This window comes from Ruditapes philippinarum, unplaced genomic scaffold, assembly GCF_026571515.1.
Source record: "Ruditapes philippinarum isolate M1 unplaced genomic scaffold, ASM2657151v2 ctg5493_1_1_1_1, whole genome shotgun sequence".
Taxonomy (NCBI): domain Eukaryota; kingdom Metazoa; phylum Mollusca; class Bivalvia; order Venerida; family Veneridae; genus Ruditapes; species Ruditapes philippinarum.
Genome location: NW_026856167.1, coordinates 71,823 through 84,080, shown reverse-complemented (window position 1 = coordinate 84,080; position 12,258 = coordinate 71,823). Strand labels below are relative to the sequence as shown.

Sequence of the window (12,258 nt, the reverse complement as noted above, 5' to 3'; positions counted from 1 at the left end):
AGAAGGGCCCTCTTTCTGAAATTGGGGGGAAGTAACACAGGATTTTTGAAAAACTAAAGGGAAATAAAATACCTGATGTAAATTCAATTTTAAGGAAAAACAGCATAATTTTAAAGAATTTAAAGAATTTCACAAGAGGAAGGAGCCCTTAAAAGGCCTCTAGTATAGAAGGAAGAAAGGTGCTTTATATACATTTATATTTGGTTAAAAATGATGAATCTGAATCAATAAATATTGTTGTAAATATTACAGGATGCTCTAGACTGGGCAATGAAGAATAACCTATGGGGACATGCTTTATTCCTTGCCAGTAAGATGGATAGTCGAGCTCATGCCAATGTTATGATGAGGTAAACTATCTTTTATCACATAAACCGCGGTGCAGGAGTGTTATAAAGCCATTTTATAAGAACTATATACGCTAGTGTAATAACACTTTGATGTTACGTCCTTTGTGCTATAGTGTTAAAGCATGCTAGTGTTAGCATGACAATACAGGTGCATCAATGAAAAATGACGTGTTTTAAATGTAAACTGTTATTTCTTTGAATATGTAATAAATAAAATATTATATTCCTGTAGATTCAATACTAAATTTGTTGAACTTGTTGGATAAAACAATATTATGCTCGCCAGAGGCACGCATAATATGATTTTTTTTCAACCCGTTCAATAAATTTAGTATCAAACCTACCCTCATTCAATATCCTATGTATATGAACTGTTAGTGTGTGCTGAGTGACAGTACGTATAGAAGAGGTAAAATGAAGTGTAATGGGTTTTTTTTATTTATATAAGTGGATATTGTTTGTTGGTTGGTAGATAAAGCAACTAGGGAGAACCATCATAAACAATGACAACAACAAAATAACATGAATGTTGCAGACATGGTTTGATTGAGACTGTTCATTAGAGATAATTGAAAGGTGCAACATCCCTTACACCCCTAAGCACTAGGCCCTTAGTTGTAAACATGCATTGACCTTGAAAGGTGTTTAAAATTGATGAGGGTTAATTAGGTCACAGATGCTAAAAATAGATTTTTATGCCCCCGCCATGTAATGGCCGGGGCATATAGTGTTACCCTGTTCCGTCATTCTGTCCTTCCGTCATTCTGTCATTCCGTCATCATCAGTTTCCGTTCATTATCTTAGTAACGGTTGCACACATTCAACTCAAATTTGACATATGGATATGTCATGAGAAAATACAGGTCAAGTTCGAATTTGGTCATGGTTCGATGATTTATCTTATCTTTCCTGAATGTTGGAAAAATTTTGAACTTTCAGTTTCAGCACTCATACTTTTGTGGAAATGTATGTAGCCATTATTTTGGCTACAAATATGCAATATGTGTTTTTCAAAAGGTTAAGACTGAATAATTTCAGTGCCTTGAACATTGTATGAAAATGGTTTGTGTTAACATTGAAAAGTTTTAAGGGCTTTGAACTTAAAATGAAAAAAATAATTTGTGCAAACAAATTTGGAACTAAATATTATAACATCTGAAATTTTGGCTGCATGCGGGGGCATCCGTGGCATGATGACACATTTCTAGTTATAACTTACCTTTGCATTTGACCTCATTTATTGACTATTAGTTTTAATATATTTTAATATATGTGATATAATTACTTTGCTTGGAACATTTACTCTAGGTTGCTTAAGACAATGGGGTCACGGTGACGGAAGCTTGAAATAGATTTTTTTTACTTTTCTAGCTTTGTCATTTCTATTAAAGTGATTATTTTCCAATGATAAGATGAAATTTTAGACTGTTAATTTGTATTGTTGACAGGTTTGCTAACGTAGCAATGCGTATGAACGACCCCCTGCAGACACTGTATCAGATGATGTCAGGACGACAACCAGCCGCTGTTACTGTATGTTAATATATATATCATTTTATAACTTCATGTTAAATACTGTAAACTTGGCAGCTGTTGAATGTGATGATTAAAAGAGAAAAAGAAAATTAAGAAATACGTTGTATCAGCTAGAGATATTGAATCTGTCATGAGATATTCTTGTGTAAAGGTTGTAGTGTTTTGACAAAATTTGCTTGTGTCTGACTAAAATTTGCCTAACTGTGTCTGACTAGTGAAATATGAGAGAGACAACCAATATGTTATATGTAGCTAAGCATTAAACCATGAAAGGTGAGGATCTGAAACTGGAACATGTTGAAAAATGTGATCAACTTAGGTTCTCATTTGAACCTGAAATAAGTGTATGAAAGCGAATAGCTCCATTCTTTTACTAAAACTGAACTGTAATATCTTTATCTTAATGGTGTTACTGTGACATGAAATCCAACCCAGCAAATTAATATACATGTCAATTTTATATATATTGAAATACAAAAAAAAAAGAAGAATAAGTGCCTGAAAAAAGTGACATTTAATAAAACGAAACAAAGAAGGCAGTCCATGAAGTAACTAATTTAATGATTTGCCAACCGGTTTCTCTTATGATGATCAGGGCAAAGGTAATGTTGCATAGTAACGACAATGTTTGTGTATACACGTGTACACACAAAATCTAAAAATAGTAACATCATTATGTAGTATTTAGTTTCAGATTAAAAATATCAATAAAAAAACGTTCTTTAGATAACATAGCAGAAACTTTTCTTTACTATGAAATTTATAAAATGGATAAATATAATTTGTTGTTGATTTATTATAATGAAGTACACATATATATTAACAGTGTGTAGCGGAGGAAAGATGGGGAGACTGGAGGCCACATCTAGCTATGATATTGTCTAACCATTCTCAGAAACCCGATCTAGACAGGAAATCTATAACAACTCTGGGAGATACACTAGGTATGTTTGTTTAAAGCCCTAGCTTGCTGGACCAGTGCAAACCAAGGTCGGTATGACCAGTGCAAACCTAGGTCAATGTAGACGGAGGTCGGTGCACCAGTGTCGACCAAGGTCGGCCGGCACATCATGGTCTGCTCTGCTCCCTATTCAGTCAGTCAGCACACATTTCCAAAGAATAATAAATGTTGGCAAGAAATTATGGCAAGTATGAACAAGACTAAAAGTTGTATCATTGAAATAGATTAGTATTTGTACAAGAATGTATTGTAAAGGTTGATGGTTTTAGGTGGGTGAAGCAATGCAATATGAATATCCTCCACCAGTAAAGTTAGAAATATTTACAGAATGCCTGAACCATTTAAATTGTTCAAATATTATAAATACATGTATAGATATGATTTCAGTTAAATGATTGTTTACTATTTTATTGTTGTGTTTATATTCTGTTTCAGCTTCTAGAGGATTTTTACATGCAAGTCATTTTTGTTACTTGATGTCCCAGACAAGTTTTGGATCGTACAACAAAAAATCTTCAAAGATTGTACTGGTGGGCTCAAGTCATGGCCTACCATTACAATATTTTGCGACAGATGAGGCTATACAATGTACAGAGATTTATGAGTATGCTATATCACTAGGAAATTTGATGACTAACTTAATAAACTTTCAGGTAAATATCTGTGTGTCTGTCTAATATATATTTTGCGAAGTTTATGCATAAAAAAGCAGTCATAGCAACCTTTTTGAACTCTTTGAATTCATGAATTGTTTAAAGTTTTAGGAATATCTCTTTTTTTTTACTTGAGAAAACTTATTAGTATTATGTTTCAATTTAAAAAGTTTGTGCTTGATACATTTTAAATTTTCAGAAGAATAGCTTATTTTGTTTTTAGAGCTATGCATAGTGTGACCACTCTGTACATACATACATGACCATTGAACATTCTACTATTATAATATATATATAAATGCTATTTTCCAGACATTTAAGTACCTGTATGCTACGAGACTGGCTGACTATGGTTTTGCTCAAGAAGTAAGTGTTGATATATAAATTATATAAATATACTTGTTTATAAGGTCATTATTATCATACATACATGATAGGCTTATGATATCATAAATTAACTTATGGTTTATGGTATCATAAATTAACTTATGGTTTATGATATCATAAATTAACTTATGGTTTATGATATCATAAATTAACTTAAGGTTTATGATATCATAAATTAACTTCAGGTTTATGATATCATAAATTAACTTATGGTTTATGATATTATAAATTAACTTAAGGTTTATGATATCATAAATTAACTTAAGGTTTATAATATCATAAATTAACTTAAGGTTTATGATATCACAAATTAACTAAAATATATATTTATTTCAACTCAAGTGTGAAGTTTCTCTAAAGTGTGAAGTTAAACATAGTTTAATCTCTGAAGTGTGAAGTTAAATGGGGTTTTGTGTGTGTGTGTTTTTTTGTTGTTGTTTTTTTGTTTGGTATTTCATACCTAATATATGAATATTCATGTTTGATTTCAGGCACTGCAATATTGTGAAGTGATCTCAAAATATATAAATGTAAACCCAGCCTTCTTCCCACATATTCTAGTCAAGTTGGTATATGATGTAAGTAACATATATTTATCATACGTTCTTATTAGCTCGACTTTTCTATGAAAAGGGGAGCTATCCTACTCGCCCCGGCGTCGGCGTCGGCGTCACACCTTGGTTAAGTTTTTCGTACCACCCCACTTTATTTCAGAAGTATTACAAGTATGGCTTTGAAACTTACCATACTTGTTCACCATCATAACCTCCATCTACAGACAAGAGTACATAACTCTGTCAAGGTTTTTGACAGAATTATGGCCCTTTTTTGACTTAGAAAGTGTATTGAGCTTGGTTAAGTTTTTTGTACCACCTCACTTTATTTCAAAACCATTGGAGGTATTGCTTTGAAACTGACCATACTTGTTTACCATCACGACCTTCATCAACAGACAAGAGGACATAACTCTGTCAAGGTTTTTGACAGAATTATGCCCCTTTTTGACTTAGAAAATACATTGAATATGGGTAAAATCCACTTATTGCCTTAACCCTTTGAGATATTGCTTTGAAACTTTTAATGCTATTTCACATCATTACCCCCATCTGTACGCAAGAGAAGGTAACTCTGTCAAGGATTTGTTTTAAAAATTAAGGCCTTTTATCGACTTAGAATCTTGGTTAAGTTTTTAGTACCAGTCCACTTTTTGACTGAACTGTTTGAGATATTAATTTGAAAGTTGGAATACTTGTTTACAATCATGATTCCCAAACATGTCCAGGAGAAGGTAATTCTGTCAAAGATTTTATTTGAATTATGGCCCTTAACTGTCAATGTTTTGACTTAAACATTTCAAACTTTGCTGCAGTGTTCAAGGGTATCACACAATTCAGTAAAATAATTCTTCACTAAATATCTTAATGCTCATGGCCATTGTTCACTTTAAAAATACAGAGATTCTTGTATTGCCTTTTACTGCAAAAACTTTTTTTATTGGCAAGCAATAAAAAAGTCGAGCGCGCTGTCTTACGGACAGCTCTTGTATTAGTTATATTCTAACCTTACAATTCTCCAAATTCCTTTAAAGTAAATGTTTGCTGATATATAATTGACTGTTGAAACATCCTCTTAATCTTTATTTGACAAATCAGATGGTTATAAATAAAACACAGACCACTCACTTCTTTTTCATGTAGAGACTCAAGTCAAACCGAGTCTGCAATTTTCATGTAATTTGGTTGTGATTAATCTTTCCGAGGCATCACTATGTATCCAGATTTTTATTATTATTTATGTTTTTTTTTTTTTATTAGCTCAATGTCACAAAGTGACAGGGTGAGCTTTTGTGATCGCTTTTCGTCCGGCGTCCGTCCGGCGTCGGTAAACTTTTACTTTAAATGACATCTCCTCATAAACCACTAAGCCAATTTCATCCAAACTTCACAGGAATGTTCCTTTGGTGGTCACCTTTGAAAATTGTTCAAAAAATTTAATTCCATGCAGAACTCTGGTTGCCATGGCAACCAAAAGAAAAAACTTTAAATATCTTCTTCTGAAAAATCCAAAGAGCTAGAGCTTAGATATTTGGCATGAAACATCTTCTAGTGAGTGTCTACCAAGTTTGTTCAAATAAAAGCCCTGGGGTCAAAATTGGCCCCGCCCCAGGGGTCATTGATTTTCCCTATATGCATATATTAAAAACTTAAAAAATCTTCTTTTAAAGAACCCAAAGAGCTAGAGCTAAGAAATTTAGCATGAAACATCTTCTAATGGGTGTCTACCAAGTTTGTTAAAAAAAAAGCCCTGGGGTCAAAATTGGCCCCGCCCCAGGGAGTCATTGATTTTCCCTATATGCGTATAGTAAAAACTTAAAAATCTTCTTTTAAAGAACCCAAAGAGCTAGAGCTTAAAAATTAAGCATGAAACATCTTCTAATGGGTGTCTACCAAGTTTGTTCAAATAAAAGCCCTGGGGTCAAAATTGGCCCCGCCCCAGGGGGTCATTGATTTTCCCTATATGCATATAGTAAAAACTTAAAAATCTTCTTTTAAAGAACCCAAAGAGCTAGAGCTAAGATATTTAGCATGAAACATGTTCTAATGGATGTCTACCAAGTTTGTTCAAATAAGAGCCCTGGGGTCAAAATTGGCCCCGCCCCGGGGGTCATTGATTTTCCTTATATGTGTATAGCAAAAACTTAAAAAATCTTCTTTGAAAAAAAACAAATAGCTAGAGTTTAGATACTAAGCATGAAACATCTTCTAGTGAGTGTCTACCAAGTTTGTTCAAATAAAAGCCCTGGGGTCAAAATTGGCCCCGCGCTGGGGGTCATTGATTTTCCTTTATATGTGTATAACAAAATCTTAAAATATCTTCTTTTAAAAAACTCAAATAGCTAGAGTTTAGATATTAAGCACAAAGCATCTTTTAGTGAGTGTCTATAAAGTTTGTTCAAATAAAAGCCCTGGGGTCAAAATTGGCCCCGCCTTAGGGGACATTGATTTTCCGTATATGTGTATAACAAAAACTTAAAAATCTTCTTTGAAAAAACCCAAATAGCTAGAGTTTAGATATTAAGCAAGAAACATCTTCTAGTAAGTGTCTACAAAGTTTGTTCAAATAAAAGCCCTGGGGTCAAAATTGGCCCCACCCCGGGGGTCATTGATTTTCCTTATATGTGTATAGCAAAAACTTAAAAATCTTTTTCGAAAAATCCGAATAGCTAGAGTTCAGATATTAAGCATGAAACATTTTCTAGTAAGTGTCTACAAAGATTGTCCAATTAAAAGCCCTTGGGTCCAAACTGGCCCTGCCCCAGGTGTGTCATTGTTTTTAACTATATGTGTAAAGAAAAAACTTGACCAGCTAGACCTTAGATGTTTAGCATGAAACATCTTCTAATGGGTGTCTACCAAGTTTGTTCAAATAAGACCCTGGGGTTTAAACTGGCCCAACTACGGGGGCCTATATACAGTTGAGCGACTTCAGGGCCATCATGGCCCTCTTGTCTTTTTAATTAACATCCTAATATGTCATTGTTGTTGTTGTTTTTTTTTTTTACAGTTTTCCAGTCAGTTAAAGTTTAGTCAACCCCAGAACTTAGAAGAAGATGATTTTGCTGACCCAGATTGGCTTCGTGCTTTACATACAACACTCGTGCAATTTGAGGTAATTTTACCTTATTGACTTAATGTAATGTACTCCACCAGCCGTGACATTCAAACCACCCAACTTACTTTTTGTATTCAAACCACCCAACTTACTTTTTGTATTCCAACCACCCAACTTACTTTTTGTATTCCAACCACCCAACTTACTTTATGTATTCCAACCACCCAACTTACTTTATGTATTCCAACCACCCAACTTACTTTATGTAGAATACAGTAATAAAAACCCATCAAAAACAGACTTTATTGACGACATAAGATAGTTCACTGTCAATATTTATATGTTAATAGGAAGGTGCAATACAGCCTGCGTCGGGGTCCGCAACTCCTGCATTTTACGGAGGTCGTACAACAGCGAGTAGTGACAGTGGAGAAGTTGGCATGTATATGCAGGGAACTGACAACGGTACCATGTATGCACAGGTAAATTTCCTATATATATATTCAAGTTATACTTTCTTTTAAAATACATTTCTTAACAGAGTAGGAGCTAAATGCTGAAGTAACTGCTGTAAATTAACTTGTAAATAAAAAAAAAAATTGAAGATTTTACATGTGAAGAAATAATCCAGCTAGTTATACAAAGCTAGGTGTTTTACAAAAGTGCTTGTTCATGTCTAAAATCATACCTGGGGTCATATTACCCTAGTATTGCTAGACCCACATATTGAGCTTCAGAAAAGAATATGACTTGTGTTTTATAATGGTTAAATACTGGATTTAAAGTATATAAGATGCTTATTACAAGAAGTAGGCAGAAGTAAGTTCATATGTATTATACTATTGTTAGTGTTACAATATAAGCATATCGGTAAAAGAATGGTCCCTTATTACTATAAACTGTCCTTATTTTAAGAATGTGATGAATAGAATATAGTTAAGCTTCACACATTCAATAAATTCAGTATAGGAACCTACACTCATTCAATAAATTCAGTATAGAACCAACATATATTCATTATCCTCTATATATATATGACAGGAGGCGTCGTATATGACAAACAATGGTCAGATGTCAAGTATACATGAAAATTATCAACAACAACAACACCCTAGCGTAGACAGCCAGGTACAGTATCAGGTAGATAATTGTTTGATTGTTTGATACAAGTTAACATATATAATACTAGATGCTGCATATATGGTTACTTCAATAGTAAAGGTAGATTGTGTTTACATGGATTTTAACATTTTGATCTTTTATTACCCCTCCCTGTTTTGTAATGCTAATATCCCATAGGCCACTGGGAGTTGTTCTTGCTGTTAAGGTAGACCATGGGTAATGGGCACCATAAGGAACTGTAAAATTGACAACATAGGACAGTTATATGTCTTCAATGTCACCTGTATGCAAAATTTAAATAAAATTTACCGTGTGGTTTATGACTTATGGATATATTTCTGAACTAAGACTTTGCCATTAGAAGGGCTTATTTTCAGAAATGAGGAAACTGTAAATAATCTGTAATATCATCATTATAAAAAATGCTTTTCTATTGCTCATTGTTAAGAAACAAATAACAACATTCAGGTAACACATTACACAAGCAAAATGTTTGTTTCTAAACAAAATGTTCTTAATACGTATAATAATGTTACCCTACCCCACCCACTTTTAACACTAATTTTACCATTTCCCTATCTAAAATGCCTTATTCAAAATATCCCTAAAATTTATCGAAATGAGGGTCTGTTTTCAAAGTTTGCCTAAATTTTCACAAAGGTATATTAGTTGATCATGCGAAATATAAAATACTTTTACCGTGTAGTTTTTATTTTATCGAACTTTGAAAATATCTGGTATCATGTTTGCTATAAATTTTGGCATTATTTAGCAAAAAAAAATACCTAAAATAATTATATAATTTAAATCAAACTTTTTTTCTTCCATAAGGGATCAGAGAGATACATAAATAATGTTAAAAAGAAAAAAAGAAAGAAAAAAAAATTGCCCCTTCTGGGGATTGAACCCACACCCCTCAATTTCAATGTAGTTTACAAGCGATTCTAGCCTATTTGAATACTCTTCAAAGTGGAGGTAATGCATTACCCATGGTCTACCTTAAAGGAAGTGTACCATGCAACTAAGAAATTTTCATCGTTACCCTGTAACTACTTTTTAACAGTATAAAAATCTGGTCACATGTTTTTTTTCAACGTGCAAGGTAAGGATAGTTGATTTATTGTTACTTTTGGTTAAATTTTGTTACAGTTAGATTTTGTTGAAATTTTCAAATGATTTGTTCAGGGTAATAAAAAAAAATAACACATGGGTTTGTGAGTAACAGTAAAAATATCATCCCTCGTGAAAATACTGTTGAAATATATATTATTACAGTATTTTCCTTGGGATGATATTTTTACTGTTGACCACAAACCCATGTGTTATTTATACATTAATAAACCTGTCAAAATACTTTTCCTTAAATCACTGATCAAGTTTTCATATAACATCTGTTGTTATAGGAGACACAGTATGGTAATGGTTTTGAAAATTCACAAGCACAACCATATAGTTCGGAACATGTGACATCAGGGGCAGACAATCAATACCTACAACAACAGGGACATGTACCATACCAGCAACAAGGGCAGATAACTGATGGTTTGACTTTTTTCCTTCCAGTTTATGAAAAACCGTTTATGATAGTTTAGTTCAAACATGCTTTGTGCTAAAACCCAATTTTCTTGTACTTGAACCCGCTTTCCAACTAGTTGGAATTGCAAAATGTCACTGTTTATTCATTTCATTTTTTAAAAGATTTTTTTGGTCAAACTTTATTTTTTTTGATGGTTGTAGCAGCTATGCAAGATGATTTCTTAGAGTCAGTTTACATAATTTTACAGTTTACATAAATTGTCTTTGTCCTACTTAATATGTCATAGTAATGTAATCAGGGGGTCACTCGGGCAGTCTTGACTGTATATCATAGTAATGTAATCAGGGGGTCACTCGGGCAGTCTTGACTGTATATCATAGTAATGTAATCAGGGGGTCACTCGTGCAGTCTTGACTGTATATCATAGTAATGTAATCAGGGGGTCACTCGGGCAGTCTTGACTGTATATCATAGTAATGTAATCAGGGGGTCACTCGGGCAGTCTTGACTGTATATCATAGTAATGTAATCAGGGGGTCACTCGGGCAGTCTTGACTGTATATCATAGTAATGTAATCAGGGGGTCACTCGGGCAGTCTTGACTGTATATCATAGTAATGTAATCAGGGGGTCACTCGGGCAGTCTTGACTGTATATCATAGTAATGTAATCAGGGGGTCACTCGGGCAGTCTTCACTGTATATCATAGTAATGCAATCAGGGGGTCACTCGGGCAGTCTTGACTGTATATCATAGTAATGTAATCAGGGGGTCACTCGGGCAGGCTTGACTGTATATCATAGTAATGTAATCAGGGGGTCACTCGGCAGGCTTGACTGTATATCATAGTAATGTAATCAGGGGTCACTCGGGCAGTCTTCACTGTATATCATAGTAATGCAATCAGGGGTCACTCGGGCAGTCTTCACTGTATATCATAGTAATGTAATCAGGGGGTCACTCGGGCAGTCTTCACTGTATATCATAGTAATGCAATCAGGGGGTCACTCGGGCAGTCTTCACTGTATATCATAGTAATGTAATCAGGGGGTCACTCGGGCAGTCTTCACTGTATATCATAGTAATGCAATCAGGGGGTCACTCGGGCAGTCTTCACTGTATATCATAGTAATGCAATCAGGGGGTCACTCGGGCAGTCTTGACTGTATATCATAGTAATGCAATCAGGGGGTCACTCGGGCAGTCTTGACTGTATATCATAGTAATGCAATCAGGGGGTCACTCGGGCAGTCTTGACTGTATATCATAGTAATGCAATCAGGGGGTCACTCGGGCAGTCTTGACTGTATATCATAGTAATGTAATCAGGGGGTCACTCGGGCAGTCTTCACTGTATATCATAGTAATGCAATCAGGGGGTCACTCGGGCAGTCTTGACTGTATATCATAGTAATGTAATCAGGGGGTCACTCGGGCAGGCTTGACTGTATATCATAGTAATGCAATCAGGGGGTCACTCGGGCAGTCTTGACTGTATATCATAGTAATGTAATCAGGGGGTCACTCGGGCAGTCTTGACTGTATATCATAGTAATGTAATCAGGGGGTCACTCGGGCAGTCTTGACTGTATATCATAGTAATGTATATAAATGGGGAAAAATTGACTTATATTGTAAGTTAGTAATTGTGTCCTTACCAGTGTTGAAATGACTTGATATAGTAATAAAATAAATTAGATAAACTTGTGTATTTGATAAATTCAGGTCAACAGGGTAATTTACAGTGGCCAGAACAGTCTGTAGAATCAACCAATCAGAATCATCCTAATATTGAACCGACCAATCAAAACACAGATAACAACTATCAACATCAAACTGCTGGCAGTTTTACACAATATGGTTAGTGAACATTTCCATATTAATTTGAAATATGTGTATGACTTGTCTATCAAATAATACGCTAGCTTCACTTTTACTTCTAAAAAAATCTGGTAACAAAGTGATCCTTCTGAAGCATTAATCACAACAAAGTTACATGAAAATTGCAGACTCAGTTTGATTTATTATGTACATGAGGGATAATGAATAAGTGCAACAACCCTCACACCCACTAGCACTGGCTAAAATCAAGTTAACAAG

At 34.3% G+C, this 12,258-nt stretch overlaps 1 protein-coding gene across 3 annotated transcripts in view; it reads left to right on the top strand.

Annotated features, from left to right (window-relative positions):
- The first annotated feature begins 256 nt into the window (after positions 1-256).
- LOC132745643 (protein transport protein Sec16A-like) overlaps positions 257-12,258 on the top strand; it is a 32,300-nt gene continuing 20,298 nt past the window's right edge. For all 3 annotated transcript variants that reach the window (XM_060734591.1, XM_060734590.1, XM_060734592.1), the window contains exons 1-11: positions 257-350; positions 1,799-1,883; positions 2,713-2,830; positions 3,283-3,500; positions 3,813-3,866; positions 4,379-4,465; positions 7,452-7,556; positions 7,850-7,981; positions 8,541-8,639; positions 10,025-10,163; positions 11,884-12,018. In XM_060734591.1, coding sequence (XP_060590574.1) covers positions 271-350; positions 1,799-1,883; positions 2,713-2,830; positions 3,283-3,500; positions 3,813-3,866; positions 4,379-4,465; positions 7,452-7,556; positions 7,850-7,981; positions 8,541-8,639; positions 10,025-10,163; positions 11,884-12,018 — 1,252 coding nt within the window. In that variant the 5' untranslated portion in view covers positions 257-270. The remainder of the gene's footprint in view (positions 351-1,798; positions 1,884-2,712; positions 2,831-3,282; positions 3,501-3,812; positions 3,867-4,378; positions 4,466-7,451; positions 7,557-7,849; positions 7,982-8,540; positions 8,640-10,024; positions 10,164-11,883; positions 12,019-12,258) is intronic.